A 23,396-nucleotide genomic window follows, 5' to 3' on the forward strand; every position below is an offset into this window, starting at 1 on the left:
TAATGAATGCACATTGATGATGAGATGGTGACAGTCCTGTCCTCTACAGTTAAGCATACAGGTGCACAAATTGAGGTGAATTATCTCAATCTGTGTTGATCAAAATGAAAATTCCTTGTGAAACTAGAAAAATATCCATTTTTGAAGGGGTGAAAATATTGCCCTTCTTAGTTGATACTACACGTTTCATATGTCTGTTTGTTTTTCCTGTCAGTACAAGCATTCACATCACATTTCTGTCACTAAGCCACTATTGTTTGATTTTTACTAGCACAAGATGAGCACCTTCGCTATACAGTGAGAACCATCCAGAAAGAAAAACCTTGTCTTGATTTTTGAGAAAAATAAAGAGTGCAGCTGTGTATTGATAATACTTCAATGTCATTTACCTACACCCCTCTCAGTGACGGAGGATGTGGTTGAAGGCGGTGGTCCTGAAAGCTAATGCAGCCAAAGGCTGTGTGATTTTGTTGATCACAGTAAGTGCGTAGGAATAAAGTAGGAATCCAGCAGTGAGTTTTGCCCCGAGGAGCACATATCCCAGTTTATGACTTGCCTATGTCTGAGTTAGCACAAACTTTGTAATGAAGCGCATAAAATGACTTAAAGAGAATGTGAATGTGAATTTCTCACAGTGGGCATCTTTGGCTCCTGAAATTATCCCTGATTATTCTCTAACAACTTTTATTCATATAATTTGTCCAGATCAAAATGTTGCAATCATTTAGGTAACATATGATGACAACCACACTGATACTAAGCTTATTGCCATAAGTGATTTGATCAACACAGATTGATATAATTTACCTTTATGTGCCACATAAAATCTCATATAACATAACATAAATGAAGTGCTAATGTAAGAAAATTACTTTATCAGTAAGAAAAAGACCAGATTCTTGCACATTATATAATTAACTGTTATTTTGGAACCTCTTTTTGTGTAGCCTCTGTACTCCATACAGGTTAGCCAAATGTACTTAAATGTATTCATTCATTCATATTCATGTTCTGAACAGTTTATCCTTACAAGGTGTGCAGGGTAATTTAAAACAAAACAAAAAAAATATCTTGATGGTGGATGTGGCATCAGTTGTGCTTCACTTTAACGTACTATCATAAAGGAAATAAGAGAAATAAACAAGACATGGAGCTGTCCCTCTCATGCATCTATATACTAACTGAATATTAATTTTCCAACACCCTCGAGTATATATGCGTTATATGCGAGTATTACAAGCTGAAGCCTTTGTGCTTAAATCTAACTCATTGTGCCGGTCCCACAGTGGTGAATTAATTCGCCAAAATGAACGTCCGTGCAGACAATGACCGCCGGGTCAGTGTAGGGTGAAGAGAGAGAGTGAGTCCCATGAGGTGGACTACGAGGGATTTTCACCGCAACATGTAATGACAGCGCAAGCAATATAAACCTGCCAATGGGTGGAGGTGATAATAACGATCGGTTGAGGTTCATTTTATCAAAGCTGACCTTTTTGACCTCTGGGTTCCCATGGAAACACATTGTCCCTTAGGAGGCCATTGCTGCGGATTGACATCAGCTTAGAGTGACACTCACTATGTGACCTGGGGCAGATATTACTTTTAGATAATGTTATTGTAAGTGTCCCTCTTGCTCTTCTGGTTTTCATTCGGCACATGAGTGCACCGGCTGAAGATCACACCAGGTCAACTTCTTTTTTATTGTTACTCGTCTCGCACCACATGACTGTGGTAATACTGCAAGCCATGCATGCATTGCTGTTGTATAAAATGCATGATCAGGCACAGTGTGGTTCAAAACATATAAAAGTGTTGCACCCAAGGCATGAAGCCAGCTGCCTCAAAGTATAGCAGAAATTGGAATTAAACTGTAGGTATTTTTTTTTATGTTTTGGCACGGTGGTGGTATTGTATTTGGCAAGGTTCCAGGTTTCAATCTTGCCTCAGGTATTCTTGTGCGGTGATCTTCCCATGTTCATGTGGATTTTCTCTTTAAAATACACTGCATGTTAGGTTACAATAAAATTATAAATATCAGTCTTGAGAAAGAAATGAACTCCCAAGCAGAATTTTTATATCGTGGGCGTGGGAGAAACTAGTGCCTTTCTTATCTTTTAGCCAAAAGTCTTGCAGTTCTTATGGAAGAAGAACCATTCCTTGGGCCAATAAAAGTGAGGGGCTGATTTTCTATGTATATCTATACATCATATACACATGCCACCACATCATCACATCATTCACTGATATCTGTGCACACAGGCAGCATGATAAAATGTGCATTGTCAGAAGAAGGCGGAAAGCCCCGGAATATGTTTTCCTTCTTGTACGCATGAGGATCATTGTTTTCGTCTCTGCCGAGTGCCGATATTTACGAACATGTTATTCTTCTGAATGAATAGAACTGCTTCATCAGGTGTTTCGACTTATGGCAGAATTTTCAAATTCTGTGATACAATCCCAAGGTCGATTAATTTCACAGCAATGAAGTGAAATCACAAAATGGACTTTCATATTAAGTTGTGTAGGTGAAACCAATGTGCCTATAGTACCTACTCCTGACCTTGTGTATGAGTGAAAGTCGAGCAAGTAAAACACACCTCTTTGGAAAAGCCAAAGAGGTGTTTTAATTGCTTGAGAATCTGCATTCTATCATTCTCCCTTGCCTTTAAAATTGAACAACATGCAAGTCTGGATGATTGTAAATACATATCCTGAATATTATGTACATTATTATGACTCAATGTATCAACTATATAGAGCAATAGAGCTGGGCATAAGCTGCGCACTTGTGCTTTTGGTTTTTATTTGGAACCATTAAATCATTGTTTTTACAGTTGAGCTATGAGGATTGCTTTTTCACATTGTGAAAAGGAATAACAAATGTGTCTGTTATCAGAGTCTGACCTATTCTTGGCTAATTAATGGCAGTGTGACAGCTATTGTGTTGTCAATGTGGCCTTTTACTACAGTATTTTGGGGGGGAGGATGATAGAGCAACAGTGCCATTTTTTTCTTTTTTTTTCAGAACATAATGGTCTAATGCTGGTGGGCAAAAGATTGACCAAAAGTAGAAGCAACGGTGCAATTTTGATTTTATGTAGTAAGTATAACAAAATGAATGGTCTTAAATCGTATCTCACGTTGATTACTGTTTGTGTTTGAAAAGGCAAAAGTCACAGCAATTGCCAGTCATTGATTAGCTGTAAAGGATTCGATAGGGAATTAAACCTCCATTTTCTGTGTTGTGACAAAGTGCTGACCTTAATGCTCTGCAGCATGTGCATGTGTGTGCATAAATGCAAAGACCACTCAGGGAGTGTTGGCGCGGACACTGGTTTTATATTGCCAATGACATTTTTATTTCAGGATTTATTTGACCAATAATATACTTTTTAATTCTTGAGCATATAATAGCAGATGAAAAAATATGAAAGATACAGTGGCACTATAAAACAAACTAACTTATAAAAATCTTCGATTTCAACAATATGTATTGTGTATAAATGTTACTGTCACAATATTCAGAAATATTTTTTTCTGAGATACGATTAATTTAATGTGAGCCTTATTTTCTACAATTTAGGACACCAACATGGTTCGTTGCTTGATTGATGACACCTCAGTTTGACCTCCACAAGCAATAATGTTTCCCAAGCAAATTACAAGAATAAAAAAATTGAAACAAAATTTAGAAGTCAGAATAACATTCTCTCTTCAAACAAATTCTAATAAAGCTCCTCTCCTGCTGTACAGTTTCGTTATCAGAAGATAAAAGCAGGGAAAAACACACCTCTCAGTAGAAAACTGTAGTTGATAATCAATAATACATGTCAATAATGAGCCAATCCATTACAACAGTCAAAGACTTTGCCATCCAATGACATAGGTGTTCAGGTCACTTTAAAGAGCCAACCTTATTACACTATCACATATATCATCAGTGCCTCGGTTTAATGCATTTCGGCTAGTTTGCATAAGAGGCTGATTAAGTACCTACATCTTAGATTATAATTAGAATTCAAAACCTGCCGAGAAGATTCTATGAGGAGGGAGCAGCGCCGAGAATGTGTTTTCCAGTAATGACCAGCGCTGAGATGTCAATCTTGTCTCAGTCTCAGAGGAAAATCAAAACATTCAGCACATCTATTCAGCCTCGTGGGCAGGCGTAGCAAAGCAGGTGTATGGATTGGCTCACTTCTGAGGACAAGTTGCTGACCTTTTTCCCTGAGCCCTTTCCTATTTGGCATGGTGGGGGTAGCCAGGCAGGGTACAGATATACTCGTTGGTTTGTTCCGTGCCACCACAGCATGTTTTCCCCATATCACAATTCTCCTCTATTTCAGTAGTGTCATGTTCCAGGTGGAGTGATATAGCACAGAGGCCAAACACGGGCGGTCCGGGAAAATTGTGTCCTCTGTCCAAAAAACATGTTTTGACCGTCTGTGCCACATCTGGAGGGATATTTACTCCTAAAGCCATTCTTTTCGCCAGGCGCATGACACAATATGCTTGACAGGATCTATTTGCACACCCTATGAAAGCAAAACACATTTGGACAAACGAGAGCAAAAAGGTCAACTAACTGTTACGGGTGTCAAGAGAAGACAAGTACAAAAAAAACATAAAAACACAGATGAGAGTTAGCTTTAGTCATCCATTAAAAAAGAAAAAGTATTTTATTCTTGGAGCCATAAAAGTCCCACGACTGTGCCACTATTTCTATTGTATACTATTTCACAGTGACAATTGTAAAAAGAAATACAGGAAAACAAACAACTGTGTTGTGTATAGACAACATGAGAATATTTCAATAGAATTAACAACTTTCCTTAAGCCGTTACATGCTGATTTTTCAATTTTAGAGATTGTGATACAAAATCTTGCCTTTGAGGTTAACCGCAAAGACTTTCCCACATGATAAGCATGTGTCACTAATTGTATTACAGTAAATTTATGATTTTCCAATTCAACTGCTTGAACCGTAGAATGAATAGTATTTGCATGCTCAACTGCATATAATAGATGACAATTCTATTTAATGATGTCATCTTTAATTTTATCATCACACCAAAATGGTTTCTTCGATGAGACGACCTTCATGCAAATGGGTCGAATATCCCCACAATGAAATCATTACAGAGTGCACACTCCCCAGCCTTTACCTCTTTGCAACTGAGTTTTTAGAGGATGTATTGTCTGAGCATATGCAGTCTCCTGCAGCCAGCTCCAAAGCTCAATACAGCTGGGCTTATTCTCTGACTGGTTCCCGCTGCTCTAAGACTTTATACACTTCATCTCCCATGTTACAAAGATTGACCTTGAAGTATGTTAAAGAAAAAGAAAATGAGTAGAAATATTCCCAACCCATTATGTTCGCATTAATTTGGAGCTGTGGGCAATCAAACCCAAGGTGGACAACGATCCTGGAGTACCTGAGTAACACAAGGTGTCCTTGAAAGCCTGGCACGAGTCCTGCATTGAAGCCGGTCAGCGTTTGCATGTTCCTTGAGCAATCAGCCTCACGCAGCATCAATCATTCACATCTGTGAGAACGGTTCCTCAAGGGGTTAACATTGCCAACCTTTCCCATCTGTTGCTAAGGAAGTGTAGCGTGTTGTGCAGGAAACAGGGAGAGCAGTTTCCTGTTATGAAGAGTGCCTTTTAAAGGGTTGCAGTCATTCAATCAGGCACTTATAACTGGTTTCTATTGATCATTCACTGCACAAGTATCAACCTTACTACGATCTTACCACTTTTTTGTAGCCTAATTCAGCACAATTTCTTCAGTGCTTGCTTGATTTGTGTGTTTTCTGTTCTTCCCCATCTATGGTTTGGCTTCTTCCCAAATCCTAGAATTATGGAGACTGACCACGGAATACAATTCAAGGTTTAACCCCCACCTGCTGCTCATAGTTGGCTGGTATATGTCCCAGCATCCTCCACAGCCCCTGTGAGGATAAGTGGTATGGGATATGAATGAATGAGGGTAACTAGTACTCCTCCCATGTGTACCATGGATGGGCAGCAAACATAAAAAACAGAAAGAAAGAAAGAAAAGAAGGAAAAAAAGAAAAGGAACTCGTATATCTAAGGATGTTTTAATTTTAAAAAGCCAAATGCATATCAGTATTGAACAAAAATTCTATGTGTCTTAACAGAAGTACTCTTTGGGATGTTTATTTCTCGTCAGAGTTTAAAACAACACTTTAAGTTTTATGTTAAGTAGGAAATTAGTAAGTTAGTGTTTTTATTGTTTTAATGTTTATATTAAATCCCGCGGGCATTATAGTAAGTTATTGTTTTTTTGTTTTTTTTTTAATCGTAGTCAAATGTGTCACGTGACCGAGAGGTCCGAGACATGTATGTATGTGATTAGTAATACGTGTGTGAGGTGGAGTCCTGTCTCAGCTAGGAAGCCAAACAGTAGCTCCCGTTTGCACACTGAGCTTCACTTGAGTAGAGCATCATCAGTAGAAGAGGTGGACGCTGGCTGGCTGCACGGTGCGCACCGGCAAAACGCGCATTTGCTTTTCCACGCGTAAAGGCGCATCATCATCAACATCATCATCTGACACCGTTCAACAGGCAAAAACGAGGCGATCTGATTTGCAACGCTGCCTTTAGCACTTGATTTTCCCCACCGACGTGTGTACGTGGATTAACTTTGTGGAGAATGCAGTCAGTGTGGCGAAGAATGAGCGCAACTATCGGTTCTCGTGGATGATGATGTCCCACAATGAACACAGGTTGGTTGTAAGCTTATTCATGGTTTACTTCCATGTCAATCTTAAGCTTGAGGTACAGAGTTGTGAAATTTAGTATCTGTGTGAAAGCTTTTGAAATGTAATTGTATTGTAAAAATAGCACTTGTAGTTAATACTAAAGTCATTATTTCACAGTGATCTCACTATATTGACAATTAATTTTAAATATCTGCTGAGCTTTTTACAGTTTTTTTCTTCTTTTTAAAATGTATTTTAACATATGTACTAGGGATGCTCTCCGATCACGTGATCGGTAATTGGGCCCAATCACATCATTTTTATAGGATCAGAATCGGGGGAAAAATTGAGTTTTCAAGAAACTTTTTGAAATCTTAAAATCTAAGAAGCAATGAAACTATCCAAATGTGAAAGGATGAAGCCAAAGAAACTATTTATAAAGAGTAAATGCTATTTTCATACGCAACACCCCCAGAGACAGTTGGAAAACACTGCAGGTAGGAAATCATTCTGATAGCTGCCGTAGAAAACTAACAATAAGGTTATGCAACACTGTCACTATCAGAAGTATGTTAGTATTTTACAGTTCAATTGGCTTTTTTTCCACTTCAGTCTATTGCCAAAATTTTGAACCTGGACTCAGTATCAGTAAATGCACAAATTTAGGTCACTTGGACTTAGGTGCATAACAGCCGTAATTTGTTCACACATGGTCATCTGCAAGTTAACTGTGAAATTAATGCTGATATTATTTTTTTCACAAGCAATACTTTAGGATTTTTTTTATTGTAAGCTTTCCCAAAATCTTGAATATGTTAGTATTTTTTATGTATGCACAAGTAAGATTTTGTGTGGACATTGGCTGAAATAATATCCTGTGTTTGGATTTACCACAGCCTTTCCATCTTTCACTCCTTTTGATTTTCAAACATTTGCTTTTCTTGAATTCTGGTTGCATAATTCATATCCTGTTGTTTGCAGTTGGATGCTTTGTCAGCCTTGGACACTCGTTTTTCTTTTGTTTTATTGTTCTTTGACACTCAAAGAGCCTTTTCAGCAAAAGTGTATGTGTGTGCGTGTGTGCGTGTGTGTGTGTTTATGTGCTTTCAGTGAAAGAATGACGAGAAGGAAGTCCATTTGTGTAGTGAAAATGTGTACTCTTAGACGTTCTTAGTGACTGGGTTTGCTAATGTCCTTCCCATGGACATCCTGTGTGGACTTACTAAAAAAAAATGCAGACAAAAACTACTGTTTTGTCTCTATTTTTAATAAATAAAAATGTGCCTAAAATAAGACATTCAGTAATTCACAAAAACACGAATACGCAAAGATAGTTTTTAATAGGATGTGCGTCACGGCAGGTGCTCAATAACAGGAAGCTGCAAGGGGTGTGCACAATTTGTTAGGAATGGGTGTTTCATGATGCTTCTAAACTTCAGTGATGAACACAGCTAGCACCTATGTATTTTTAGTACATTCCTATACTGTACTCTACATATTATCTTTGTGGAGTTTGAAACCTGACAAGCTACCATTGCTTGTGATCCCTAATAGGTATGTGTTATTTCCCAGACAGGGAGATGTTATTGTTTCTCCTCCAAGTACGCTTTGGCTCTGTGGGTTTTCCTGCTGATAATCTTCCCAGTAGTACCTTGCATGTCACTGACTACTGGACAGGACACGGGTCTTTCCCTTTACACTCTAGGGAAACAAGCCTATTTATGTTTGTGTGCCATAATTATAAAAAGGCTTCAATTTCTACGCAGGATTTCTTTTGACATTATCTTTATTCTTTTTGCAGATTTCCAAAACCCGCTACAAAACCCTCGACCAAAGGTCCGAAGTCATTTAACCATCAAAGTGCAGTCCAAGCTGATGCCAAGGCCTTGTCCTACAGTGGATGGGTCAAAACCTCCTGTCGCCCCCAAGCCCAAATCTTTCTATGCATTCGTAACACAGGACGAGCAATGCTCCACACAGAGCCTCACTAATGGAGACCTGTGGCACTCTAATGGGGAAACAAATCCTAGTAAGAACACTGATTCGAACCAGGAAAATGAGTTAAAAACTGAAACAGACAAGGAGGTCAAAGATGTAACAGAAGTAGAGGTCAAAACGCACCGTGTGGAAATATTAAATAAGGATAAGGATGATGATATTGAGAGCATTGGCGCTGAAGACACAGCTACAGCAAATAATGGTTTGATTGAAGATACCCCTGACAATGAGGATCCTGACAATGACTCAAATCAACCTGATGAGAACCAAAACAAAGATGGATTTGTTCTCATGTCTCCCACAAATGAAAATGAGGAAGATATAAATAGTGAGTCAGAGGAAAGGAATAAACAAGTGTTGAATGAAAAAAATGACAATTACCTAAATGAACAAACATTTGATCAAATGTATTCACTGAGTATGGGCGAGACAACCTGTGTTGAATTCAACTTACCCTCAGATAACAATGAGCTGGAGATTGGAAGATTTGTATTTGGATTCCGCACACTGCCAACGGTCACCGAGGAGTATCCTTATGATGTGATTGGCCCAACAGATGAAACCAGTGACACATGTGAGTCTTGTGATCGACCTGAAAGTGGAGAGGCTGAAGTATGGCAACCAGAACGGGCCACTAAAGATGTGTCTGGTTGCTTTCGTTTCACCTCCAGCACGGAAGATGTGTTTGGCCCGTATTCTGTCATTGAATCTGTTCCACCAAACGAAAACTGTACTGCTGACCCAGAGTGGGGGGAGGATGAAACTGATGAAAATCAGTCTAATGATCACCAAGCACCACTGGCTTCAACCCCTGAGCCTTTCTATGTCTCATCAGATGACGTAGACAAACTCGAAGATAAGCAAGCATGCACAGATCAAGCAGAGGTTGAGGAACACTGGGATCAGCACTACAAAAAAGCAAAAGACACCGAGTCAGCAGATGAGTACGCAGACATTGATGATTCTTCCTGTCCAAAAGCCGATGACTTTGACCAGTTAGAATGTGTCTCTTCAGAAGATTATGTGGAAATAGGTGATGACGATGAAGAGGAAGAGACAGAAAAGAAACAAGTTAAAGGAAAAACTGTGAAAGAGAGAACAGCTCAACGAGAGCAGGCTCTCCTCAGTCAAAGAAAAAGCTGCCAGCCTCGCCTTAGGTTATGCAACATCACTGTGCCAAAAGACCTAGACCTGTGTCGCACACCAGAGCTAACCAATAGGGTTGTATTTGCCCACACCACAGAGGCGTTTGAAGAAGACATCGAGGAACTTGATTGTCATATTGTGCCTTTTGATGAGGACACTGACTCAGACAGTGACGAACATATTTATGAGGAGGCTGGCTTCGACTCTGAAGGGGAGAACTTTTTGAACCTAGATAGGAAAACAATTGTGACACGTTCTCGCTCTTATTCTGGAAAAGTTCCAGGTTATGTTCCAGAGACTGTGCCCGAAGAGACAGGCACGGAATATCAAACGCATGACTACTACACAGTGTCCTTGGATCAGAACAGTGAGCCAATTATCCAGTCTCAAACAGCTAAGGACACCTCCCTAGTCCCATCTACAAAATCTCGCCGCTTCCTTTTGTACTCCCGTTCTGCAGGGAGTCCCGAATTGTCCTTGGCTGATCAAGCTTTGAATGACGACATTAAGATCAAGAGAAAAGATGACACTCTTTCTCTTCCATGTGTTATGACATCTTCTGGAAGTTTCTCTCAACGTAGCCACCAGTCATCCAGTGGTGTTTCTACCCCAACCTCTCTAGCGGACATACCACCACCCTTTGAATTAGCGTATATCACAAAGAGACCAGTAACTAAAAGCTCCCCGTCCGTCTTGATCCAGCACGATCCTGATGACAAATTCAAGAAGAAGAAAATTTCCTTTAAACGTTTTCTAGCTCTCAAGTTCAAGAGGAAGACAGACTCAAAAGGTTTCAGTGATGGTTCTGTTCGTTCTTCTCGGTCTTCTTCCGAGTCCAGTCATCATGGCCCCGCAAGGGTCATTGATCTTGACCGAAGAAGTACCTCAAGCTCTCCTCATATGGTAAATCCCCAGCAGTGTTCTTCAGACGTGCCATCAACTTTTGTCCTATACAAAGATCCTCAGAGAAGGAAAGGTACCCTCAAAGCTTATGGCAGAGGGGTTTCCAGAGTTGAGTCTTTTGAAGAACGGTCTCATCGCTCTGCAATGCCATTGCCTTTAACCAAACCCCGCTCAATCTCCTTCCCGAGTGCAGACACTTCTGACTATGAAAATATTCCTGCTATGAGTTCTGACTATGAGAACATCCAAATTCCAGGCAGACCCGCCAGATCGCACACTGTTACAGAGTTTTTTGAAGATCCAAATCGCATGACAGTCCCCTGCAATGAGAATGATGGATATGTTGACATGAATAGTTTCCCCGGCATAGACAGCAAACCTTTGAAAGCAGACCCTGAAAGGTATGTAATTTCTTAGTCCATTTCAAGTGTTTTCACTAAAAATACTGTACTATTACCTCATCGTTATAGCGCCAGGGAGTACATCTTGCTAACATAAGATATGTGGATTGTTGTTATATCTATTTGTTATGCTCACAGTCTGTAAACTGATTTACTATGAAAAATCCTTAGACCTCTGTAAATCTTTTAATTTGGGATATAAACCCATTTCCATTAACGTAGAATGAATAGAAAAACACTGATGATAACAGTTAAACTTTGCCCTCTGTTTTTTTTTCTTGGTGATAAAACCGTGCTGCGTGTAATTTACCTATGCCGGTGCATCATGTTAGAAGGCATTTATCAGGATGGATCTTTTCAAATCAATAGTCAGTGCTTACCCGTTGTGTAGTATTGTAAGAATCGTTTAAATTGCACTTTTGACCCTTTTATAGCGTAATAATGTGTTTTGTATTCTTAAAGTATCCTGCACAAAGCTGAGTTAAATCTAGCTCCTGTAAGAGTCTGTTAAATGAGAGATGAGCACCCAGCTGGTTTGTGGGATAGCCCTTGGGGGGGGATTTAGCTAATGTTTTAGAGGTCACTTCGGGTGTATCCGCCTCAATGATAAAACATATAAGCAATAGCTCGCTAAGCAAAGATTATTCACAGGAGATAAAGTCATGATTAGGTGCAATTAAAAGTCAGGGGGAGGGGAGCCAGGGAAGAGTATTGGCTGTACAAGAGCATATTCCGCACAAGAAAGGAAAAAAGAAGAGGACTATATGCTGTGCTAATAGATGAAGCATGGGTGGGTGTGACAAAACAAGAATAGTTGAGGCAAAAAGGAAAGAAGGTACAATGAGTAGTTTGCCTCTAATTGCTCTCTTGTACCCAGCACTTATGGTTAAGTTTAGAAATGCTTTTATTAAAGTACCACCATCATGCATGGCGCTCATTCATTGCACCCTTGGGGGACCACTGGCTTACGGCAGTGGGTGATGGAGTGAAGAATCACTGCGGTCAGACAGTGTCAAATTACCTCAGCATGACCGCAAGCTCTAGTTGTGATGAAGCCACAATCTTTCCCATTCTTAATAAAATAGTAGTGCTTGATGATGTATGTGTGGTCAAAAATACATTTCATTGTAGAGCACTACCTAAAATACATGAAGATCATACTGGAGTGTTTGGTGGGAGTTGCCAATTTTTATGTCCAATACATTTGTTCCCTTTCTTCTGCAATGAAGTGTCTCTTAAAGTGCACTTCTAGAGGAATAGACGGTTTTCAGAAATTTCTCTCATTGAAGTTGGGATGGTTAATCATAAGTAAGAAATTAATTAAATGCTTAGTGCTTATTTTCCCAACTCAGCCTATTGTTCCAGGCTTCAAGATTATGGCCATTTCTGCCTAAGGGAACACACAAGCACACCATTCAATCATATACACCTTAAAATTTACATAGTATATCTACGTGTTTTACTTTTACGATATTCACATATACTTTTGTGTTTGCTCCTTTTCTCTAGGGGATGTTATCGTTGTGGCGCATTCTGAATTGATAAGGTCACATGCAGCACTCACCATAATGCAAAATCCAGTACTCTAGTACTATCCTCTTCACTTCAACACATTTTCCCTCGAGAGCCTTGTGTTGCTTGAGACACACTTTAGTGTGTCTAGAGGGGCTGGTTAATGTTTATTTGAATGGAAAGGTTCAGCACATATTTTTGAGCATACAGCCACAGTTTTTGTGGGTATGTTTTATTCTAAACTTTAATCTCACCACCACACTGGCACTTGGTAGAAAAGAATTTACAATATGGTGACAGAGCTGCATGTTGTACAACATTGCTCTGACTGTATCAGGCTATTTAAATAGTCACATTCATTTCAATTTTTCAAGTTCAAACTTACTAATGAGTAATGGCGCAACCCAGTCCAAGCCAAGGAATTATTCAGCAAGTGTGTGTGTGTGTGTGTGTGTGTGTGTGTGTGTGTGTGTGTGTGTTTGTGTGCATGTGTAGAATGTGGGTGTACTTTGTCAAAGATGGCACACTCGCTAAGAAAGCACTCTTCGCTTGCCAATTAGCAGTGTGGCAAAATATGAGCAGTAAACAACAGTTTGGCAAAGAAAGCGTGTTATTTGTGCTCATATTCAATATTGAAACCATTCATTGTCCCCGGATGTCAGTTTTAGTCATTTTCACTTTAAGAAAATGTGCTGTTGCACCCTCATGCAGTGTTAATTTCATAATTAATATTATGGGTTAAAACCTTTTCTGTGCAAATCCCGACCATGGCGGCCATAGTGATATGAGATGAAGGAGTTCCCTTATGAGTATTGTTGTACTGGGTGGTGGCTTTATGGTGCGGTGGTGGACGAGGTGTGTCGCTGGCTCACCAGGCCCGGTGCCAGGCATTCTTAGGTCATTGCCAGGTCATCCCCGGGGAGGAAATGTCTAGCCTAAAGGCTGTTTACAGGAAATGCAGGACAAGGGTTGGACAGGAGACAAGGAGAGGGAGACATAAATGACAAATTGCGTGAATGTGTGGAAGAAGGGAGTCACCATGGTGGTGGACCGAAGGTGCTTGGAGTATTCCAATAATGCCATGTCTGCTTTTCAAGTGCTGCTTTTTATGGAAGCCTTCTTTTGTGACATATTTGCTTGGAGGAGGCCCATGAGGACAGGTTGCAAACTGCAAAGTTACAATATTGCACACAGCATGTAGTCCTTTTTTGCTGCATGATGTGGATTTATTACAAGCTGTTACCTGTCATGGTAAATGGACTTGTAGTTGTACAGCGCCTTTCCACCTTCGCGGCACTCAAAGTATATTACAGGTAGCATGACAAGAAGTCAGGGCACTGTATTATTAGAACAGCATACAATATCACATTAAAAACACAACCGCCACAGGCAAGACATTATCGTCGGAAAAACAAACTAGCAATATAAAACTGAACCATTCAATTCTCACAATTCCCCCATCAGTTTTGCTCGTGTTTTCTACAACAGCAGAAACACCTATTCTTGCTGGGCCTATTTTCTGTAATAGTGCCATTAAAAGTGTGTGTATGTGTGTGTGTGTGTGCATGTGTGTGTGAGTGTATGGGGGTTGTGATTGCATTTAATATATATTTAAATTCTTCTGACTCGTATATTGCAGGCATAATCAAATAAAGTCATTTGAATGTAGGTCTATTTTTTAAAGAAAGTGAATTTGGCCTCTAAATTTGTACACAGTAGATTTCATAAAAGACAATCTGGCAACATAATAGTGTTTCCATAATATTTCTTTGGAATTATTTAACATATTGTGTCCCATCTATGCATTGTTTTAGCTGTAGGAATAATTACAACATGTGAGAGGAGGTTTGAATTCATTCTTTTTATTGCACCGTCAACCATTTTTTCAGTCTTTTTTTTCTGTTCACATGATGCTTGCCAGTTGGTCTTTCTCCTACAGTCTGTGAGCATTACTGACTTTAACTTGTTAACTAACGTAAGTGAAGAAAGCCACCTGATAGTTTAGTGGTTCATTCAGTGTGGGATGGATTCCAACTCGTGAGTGCGAATGGTTGTCTGTCTCTGTATGTGCCTCATGACAGACTAGTGACCAGGTGTAGTCCGACTTTCGCCCCAAGTCAGCTGGGATATCCCACAACCCTGTCAAGGTTAAGCGGTGTGGAAAACGAATGAATGAATGAATGGCAGTGAAGGACCTTTGGAATAGAGATGTATTTATTTAAAGAAATTCCTTCAGAAACTCAACATCACCCTGGAGATCAAACTGTTTTGTCTATATTGGGATTCACCGCCAACAGTAGACCACCCAATGGAGTGTGTGCCTCTTTGTGTTGGAATAATTAATTAAAATGTGCTCAAGTACGAAATATTTTGTGACATACACAGTGGAGCTTTAAAAGACCGCATTTTCTATTCATTATGAGACCACAAATTTGTAATAAATGAGAAAATAATACCAACATCTTCTCTCTCATGCGGCTTAATTATTAGAAAGAGGTCTCTGTATGATGGACTGCAGTTTTACAGCACTGCAATCACAGCAATTAAACAGACTGTACTGTTGATTTATGCGGCCCAGACATTTTTGGAGATGGAAGATCATTATCTTTGTGAAAGCGCTTGCGGCCATATCAAATGATGCGGTAAATGTTTATATGTAATAATTCTGCTGTGGTCAGCCCTCTTATTGCTGGTTTTAGATCATCTTCCAATCATCAACCTTGTTAGGGGAATTTGATCAAACACACTAAATGGATTTTAATGGTTCAGACAACCTTAATAATTACCCTAGGTAGCATTAGAGGGATTATAAGAGAACTGACCTACAGTGAGACCCCTAGAGCCCTGCTCAACTACGCTGAAGGATTATCACTGTACAAACACAAGTGTGTCATCGCTAAAGTGATGAATTGGGAAGGAGATTATAGTGTGGCACTGTGCTGCATGTGAGGAGTGAAAATGCTTAGAGACGCTATCCATTATCCGTCTTGGATGCCACTTATCCTCACTAGGGTGGCAGGTGTGAGGGCGCCGCTCCCAGTGGACTTCAAGCCACAGGTGTACAACACCTTGGCGAGTCACCTGCTAATGGCAGGGCACATACAAAATACAACCATTAGTACACACAATTACACTTGTTGTTTTAGAGTCCTATTTAAGTAACTTGACATGCATTTTTTAGAATATGGAAGGAAGGTACAAACAAGATTAATTTCACTCTCAATTCCCATTTAAATGTTTGTATGTTGTGCTTTGGTTGTTCCCTGATCGTACAGTGCCTACACTGAGCCTTTCCCCCTGAGCTCAGTCTCTGCTGGGTCAACTGAGGAGGACCATGGTCGTACCTCAGAAGAGGAAGAAGGATCTATGGAGCAAGGCTATGATCGACAAGTATGTTGTGGGAAATAATACGCTTATTTGATTTAGCTCTCTAATTCCTACAAATGCATTATGCTATCTTCAGCTGTTGACAGTGGAAGATGACCTTATAGACGGGCTTTCATAATAAATTATTACATTTAATTGAAATGTGTCTTAATCTATGAGAAATTGTTTTGGAAATTCCCCCTCGTTGGAAAACATAATATAGATAAAGTATATTAGACTTGGCAGTAACCCTTCAAATGGTTTCAATGTGATGTGTTGAGCCCTTTTGATTATATAAAATTAGATTAAATAGCTGCATTGCTGTCCCTGGTACTGCACACTCATACATAATGCATTCGTATTTTAAAGTGCCACCTTTAAAAGGGCCCTGATGCCTATGCTCCTTTTTAATGAAATAATCAATCTTTTTCTGACAGCAGAGCTAAAAATTATATATATACTTTTTTAATGTGGATTTTGTTGTTGTATCGTCACTGCTGTTAATGCTTCAGAGCAGTATATATTCTTTAAACATTAGCATTACTCATTCATCTCTCACCACTCTCATACAGACTGACGGCCGTTCTCGAGCGTTCTACGTTGCGAAGGAGCTTGTCGATTCAGAAAGACTGTGAGTATCGCCATGGTGTCATTACACCATATTTTGCTTGTTGTAATGTCACCCATGTGTGAGATAAACTAGCAAGCTGCATTCAGAGGAACTGTTTCATCCTCACTCTGCTTTCCACTTAACTAACGCTCTAATGTGGTTTCATCATACATAATGTATAGATCTTGTAATGAGATTAACATTGCTTCAATTTGTGCACGTTGCAAAACAGCACTCTGTTCTACAAAAATGTGTCTTGTGTTATTTACGTATTTGTAACACATTGTCAAGCATATATCCAGTACTGGTGGCTTTATTCTTTATTCTTTATCACCAACCACTCTCAAAATTCACATAAACTTTCATTTCTACAAGAGTTCTTATTTCTGTTTTATTTGGGTCTTTTTCAGACATGTCAGTGCCCTCAAGTACCTTCAAGAGGTAAAAACCTTCTCCTCCTATTCCATTTTCTTAAAAGAAAAAAAAAGAAGAAAAAAAAAGAAAAACGCTGATAACATTTTATCATGCAAGTCTGCTCCCAAGCCTCTGTCTGCCTCTTCTCCCCCTGCTGTAAGCTCTGTTAAAGTTTATCAATGTTGTTGCAGTGAGATCTATTTCCTGGTCTTGACAAAGTTAACATATTGTGCTCTGGTGTGGTCAGTTGTAAAATTTTGCAGTGTATTTACAGCGCCCGCCGATATTGTCCTTACGTGATATACTATATGGATAAAAGTATTTGGGCAACTGGCCATGTCACGAAAAAAGAGGATAAAAATGAGCAAAATGGTCCCAAATACTTTTAACATGAATTAAGTACCTTAAATTTTAGTCCACAATCTGTTCGAGCGCATGCTTAATATTTTTTGCAAGGTTCTAGAAACCCTAAAAAGAGCCAATGGTGTAGACGAATAGATGAATGGAGGAAAATGTGGTCTTCCTTAGCCTCATGATTCCTGATTGATTAATGGCTTTATAGTCTCGATAATTGTATCCATATAATGAGTAAATTTCATGTATTAAACACTTCAGGATTCTGTAATGAGCAATCAGTTGCACAAAATTGTCAGAATTCTTGTTGAGCAATTAAATGATCATGCTTATCAGCAATTGCCAGCCACCTAACAATTATGAGGTTCTTTTTTTAACAGTTTCATAAAGTGTACACTCAAATATAGTATTAGTTTGACTATTTTGCATAACAATGCTTGGCAATGACTTCAAGGTGCCATGCATCACAGTCATGTTTAAGCATGACTGTGTTTCTCCTACAAAAATATTTTGCCGTATAGGTAGCTATTGTAACGAATTAACCAAAAATGCTTTATAAAAAGGTGTATATGATTTTTTATTCATGGCTACGAGTAAAGATCTGTCAAGTTGACAGTGAACTCAGAGGAGACTATCACTCAGCTGCACCTTCTAATCTTGAACAAGGTCACCCGATGCTCATGCATGCTTGTATTGTAGCAAGATATATATATATATATATATATATATATATATATATATATATATATATATATATATATATATATATATATATATATATATATATATATATATATATATATATATATATATATATATATATATATATATATATTAGCATGGAATGTGATGACATTCAATTTTACAAATGCAAATATTATACAAGAGAAGCCACTAATGACCTCAAGGCTGCACGGGAAAGACTAAAAGCCACGCTTTTACTTTATTCAAATTCCAGACGCATATATTCAGATATTCTCCCGATGAATAAAAAGTACTCCAGTACCATAAACTGATTATCATTTCTACATTTACAAAAGGAAATGAGAGGGCTACTGAAGCAATATTTGTCTAGAACTTTAAATCGTGGTCCTCTTTAGCATGTACTGTTAAAATAGTTGGATACAAACAAGTACCATGCATAAAATGAAGTCATTGAGCTTGGAAGCCAAGCAGTGGCTCAACATGCTTGTTTTTTGGGGGAGTGAGCTTGAGACTCATATGAGCTATTGTTCCATTGTCTGATAAGGAATAACAAGAGCACAAAGAATTTCCAGACCTTGTCTCCGTAAAGGAAGGGAAGCCGTGCTCCTCTTTTAAAGGACTTTTCACACAACAGCTTCAACATTTGAGGCTTATTCATTTGTTTTTAATTGATACCGGTGACCTCTGGAAGAATTATTTGGCAGCCAAGTGTGACAATCTTCTTAAAATCAAATTGGGGATATAGTCAGTCACACAACATGTGTCAGTATGTGTAAAACTAGGAGACAATCATCCAGGGCTCCTAGCCTATGTAGCTGATCTTGTCTCTGGCAGATGTGATGAATGCTAACGTGAACGAGTTCAATCGTGCAAGACGAACGGCTTATAGCACCAAGTGGCAGCGCATTATCTTACAGCCAGCTGGGACATCTTTATGTCTGGACATTATACAAAACTTCTGTCCAAATTGATGGTCTTACACAAAGCCTGTTGCTAAGACAAATAATTGGATGAAGTTAGATTGTCAGACACCATCTTTTTTCTCTTATAGAATTGTTTTCAATTTGAATCTCTTTACTGATTGTGTCTAATTCCTTTGTGGAAGAGAAACTTGCCTGTTAATTCACTTGAATTCCAACACATAATGGAACTTTCTGTTCTTTTCTACGGAGATGCTGAATGTATAGTAGATTCCTCTCTGAATGCAAAACAATACTGTGGCATCAAGGCCATTATGCAACACCTGGTAGTGTGTCTTTGCAGACAGTTCCTCCTTTCCTGAATGCCTGGACAGAGCCCAAATTGGAGGAAGGGCAGCAGGAAGGAAGTTTAGGAAGACCTGACCTTCCTCCTATTTTCCTTCCTATTCCACCCTCATACTTCAACATTCACTGGCATTAGTTACACCTGCAAAGTAAAATCTAAATTCAGTATGAAAGAAGCTGCTGTTATTAAAAAAAAGTTTCAATGTTAATAAAAACACTACATCTTTAATAACCTTAGTCAAAGTGGAGCACTATTTTCACAACTATTAAAAAATAATAATTATAATATACGTATGTTTTTGAGTTCCTTTTTTCAACAGAATAACAGGTTACCATTATTTTTATTAAATCTGGTTGTGTACTAGGTGTATACAATTTCATCATAATTGGACTGACAAAAATATTTTTATATACATGATTTATTTATACATCAAGTTTTCCAAGTGTTTAGGGTCAGTGCATGTACATATTAACGTCTCGCGTTCTCCCCCTTCCCCCCATACTCCCCCCTTTCCTCTATCCTATCCTATCTTATCAACTTTATCTTCATCACCTTATACAGTTCATTTTTGTATTTTGAAGGACTTCAGGCCAGCAGTGGCTGAGGCTGTGGACGAGGACGGGGATCCGGTAGTGGAGGATCAGAGATTGGAGGAGATCTTGGGTGTTCTTCCTCAGGTCTTAACTTTCCACAGCCAAATCCTCACTGAGCTGCAGGAGCGCATCGATCACTGGTACACAGTACCATAAACATGACCATGGGACTTAATACACAGTTTTTTTTAAACAGATTCCAATGTCATCTCATGCATAGGGAGGAAGGCCAGAGAATGGTGGACGTGCTCTTGTCACATCGTGACGACTTCAAGGTGTTTGATACCTTCATCTCTGAGTATGATCGCAGCATGGCTCTTTTGGAGGAGAGCTGCAAGGTCAATCCAACCTTTGCTAGCACAGTTAAGGAATTTGAGGTTTGTTACCTAATTTAATATACTTAATTGTAATAGTTTATCTATTTATATGACATTGCAAAACCTCTTGGAGCCTTGGTAGACTGCAGCCTATCTCTTCTCATAGGTTGGGTGAGAGGCAGAGGAAAGGGAAAATTAATTAGACGGAGAGTCATTCACATTCACATAGGCAATGTGGAGTCTTCACTTAGCCTCAAACGCATGTTTTAATGTCGGATGAAACTAAACGGGAAGAAGCAAAATTCACAAGAAAAAAACAAATCTGAGCCGTCATTCAAACCCAGAACCTTTAATTGTAAGGCTGCATATGTTCTAACCAAATTCTTCACTGCATTTGTTAAAGCATACCAAATGTTCATATTGGTCAAGTGAAATTGCTTTGTTCAGTCATTCTGATGATATCATTCTTTGTGCGCTTCCAACAGAGTTGACCTTAAATGTCTCTTTTGTGTGCACCTTTCAATGGGACTGACGTTTTCTCTTTCTCACTCAGTTTCTTTATCTTTTCAGTAATCCATTTGTTGTCTCTTGTAAAGAATCAGACAAAAAAGGTTATAATTGGTAAATCTGCTTGCCACTTTTATTGGCTCTTCTATTCAATGTATATTCCCTATTTAGTCTTTCTTCAGCAAAAATGAAAAGCAAACGTGCACAGCGGTGTTAATAAAAAAACATTGGCAACATTTATTAAAAAGACAGAATATTAAGATAGTGAGATGGTAAGATAACCACATTAGAATCTCATTTCCATGCAGCTGTACAGCTGTCTGCAGAATAGAGTCACTATTTAGACAGAGCAAACTGCATTCGACTGTTCACATCAGTACCTTCACATACTTTGATTTGCTGGATGTTTGTTGACTCAGTGGTTCCAAGTATTTCTAGTTTGGAAAGAAAGTGGACAATGCACCAACTGTTTCCACTCATGAATATTTAGCAGCAGCTGCCCCTTTCCAAAGGAAGAAAAAAAACAAGTTTGTACCTCCTTGATGCAAGGCGATCTAAAGTAATCCACACAAACAGACGGATGAAATGAACACCTAAAATCTGGAATACAGTATGTAATGTTTTTTTCGGAGTATAAGTCGCACCTGACTTTTCACTGCACCTGCCAAATGCACAATGAAGAGGAATGAAAAAAACATATTAATCATATTTTGGGAGATTATTAATAACAACAATACATTGTAGTAATAAAAATAAAATTAAACTACGGAATACATTAATGTCTTCAGTATTACTTTTGAAAAATTGCACCAGACTCGAAGACGCCTTCGCGCGGTAGCTAGTGTGAAAAGTCACACCTAAGTATATGTTATAATCTGTAAAGTATTTTAGTTGGCACTTATCCTTGGAAAAAGAACATTTTCCACACTTGGTCTATATCAGCTTAGACCATGTCTTTTGATAACCTCCATAAAAGTTGAGGCTAATTAACCTCTTCATTTAAGCTTCATAAACTTGAGTTCGACTAACTGTCACCTGCAGTAAATGAAGTGATAGAGAGAAAGGTGAACGCATGAAAAGACATTACCTTATCAAAGGCCAGTTCATTTTCATGGCAGTGAGAGATGATTTGTTTGAAAAAGAGGACTTACCCGGAGGCATGTTTTACAGCATACTTGCCAGTACATTTGCATTTTGCATATAGAATAACCTACATTGTAAATAAACGATGTGTTTATTTTGCATCCTTTTGTGGGCCTAATGTATTTTGTGAAAGCAAGTGATAGATGTTGTGTTGTGTCAAGCACCGCCTTGGGACTAGCATGGAGATGTGAGCCTTCCATAATGAAAGAAAAGTAGCACCGAGGGAGAGCAACGTGGGGAACCACATATACTGGATAACCCCAAAAACACGGCTTTATTCAATTATATATTATTTTCATAGATTGTTTAACTTCTTGTTGCCCGCTTCTTTTTAAATCTACTAGACAAACCCTGATTGTGAAGCAGAGCCCGGGAATAGAAGTGTTAGTAATTTCATTGTGGATGTGGTGACAGTGATGAAGTAGCCTCTAGACCCCGATCAGATCAGAGTTAGCCCTTACAGGATTAGAGCATCCTCTCCACAGCTAGTTCCTTGTTTGCTGCACCATCTATAAACATTGGCCACCACAGGGTGACACAAATGTAATGGATTTCGTGAAGCTGCTTTTATGAATCTATTTCTAAGTGGCCAGGCCAGTGCACAACTAGGTTTCTGCAAAGTTGGCTTGTTTTGTCATGCGTAAGAAGGTCAAGGTGGCAAGAGGGAGCTGTGCAGCAGGTGGAAGAAGAGTGAGAGAGGAAAATGAGCATCGGAGTGAATCCCTCGCTACTCATGGTAGCTGGGCAATGAGGCGGACAAAAAGTCATTATAGGAGCACACTCCTTTACAACTCCCCAATTAGATCAGTTTTGTGTGTGGAGACAGAAAATCAGCTGGCTGTGAAAGAGGCTTGAAAAGGTATGTTAGTTTGGCTGCGCTTGTTTGCGCGGATGTCTGTGGGTCTGCATCGCAGCATGAAGCATCATTCTTCTCCATCTCTTGATCACTAGCCTGAACAAGCCAAATGCTAATTATCATCTCTGGCACGCATCAGCAAACTAATTTCTCTGAAGAAGTGTCAATTGGATGAAAATTTACATGCGACACGATGAGGAGAGCAGATGCTCTAGTGGAAAGTGGGGTAACAATTCAGTTTTCTAATCCAGAATTGCAATTGCTGTTCTCCTACTGTCGTGGTCAGGAAAAAAATGGATGAAAAATAAAACATTCAGAAATGTCTTTTTTTCCCCACGGAGATGACATATATAAAATGTGGGTGTGTGCATGCTCTCCCCCTTAGGGTGTAAATACCTGTCAGAAACAATTACACTGATTGATTTTCCAATACTCTCTCGATTCTCTACCCTCTTTGTCCTACCAAATGAATCATCAGGGAAGAATGGGATTTTTTTTCTTCAGTTTTCTTGTCTTGCGGAATGGAAGGTCACCTTAAGCAGCACAATTGCCTCCTGACCTTGCCGCACACCATATTGGACAG

The 23,396-nt window shown here is 39.0% G+C and overlaps 1 protein-coding gene across 3 annotated transcripts in view; it reads left to right on the plus strand.

The window, feature by feature from the left end:
• Positions 1 to 23,396, plus strand: part of fgd5a (FYVE, RhoGEF and PH domain containing 5a) — a 39,041-nt gene that overhangs the window by 6,556 nt on the left and 9,089 nt on the right. For 2 of the 3 annotated variants that reach the window (XM_077603025.1, XM_077603027.1), the window contains exons 1-7: positions 6,456 to 6,746; positions 8,524 to 11,170; positions 15,958 to 16,072; positions 16,621 to 16,679; positions 17,069 to 17,099; positions 19,979 to 20,130; positions 20,211 to 20,367. In XM_077603025.1, coding sequence (XP_077459151.1) covers positions 6,737 to 6,746; positions 8,524 to 11,170; positions 15,958 to 16,072; positions 16,621 to 16,679; positions 17,069 to 17,099; positions 19,979 to 20,130; positions 20,211 to 20,367 — 3,171 coding nt within the window. In that variant the 5' untranslated portion in view covers positions 6,456 to 6,736. Of the gene's footprint in view, positions 1 to 6,455; positions 6,747 to 8,523; positions 11,171 to 15,957; positions 16,073 to 16,620; positions 16,680 to 17,068; positions 17,100 to 19,978; positions 20,131 to 20,210; positions 20,368 to 23,396 lie in introns of those variants that run through there. The other variant, XM_077603028.1, reaches the window with a different exon arrangement.

The sequence above is a fragment of the Stigmatopora argus genome, chromosome 6 (genome assembly GCF_051989625.1).
Source record: "Stigmatopora argus isolate UIUO_Sarg chromosome 6, RoL_Sarg_1.0, whole genome shotgun sequence".
NCBI classification, from domain to species: domain Eukaryota; kingdom Metazoa; phylum Chordata; class Actinopteri; order Syngnathiformes; family Syngnathidae; genus Stigmatopora; species Stigmatopora argus.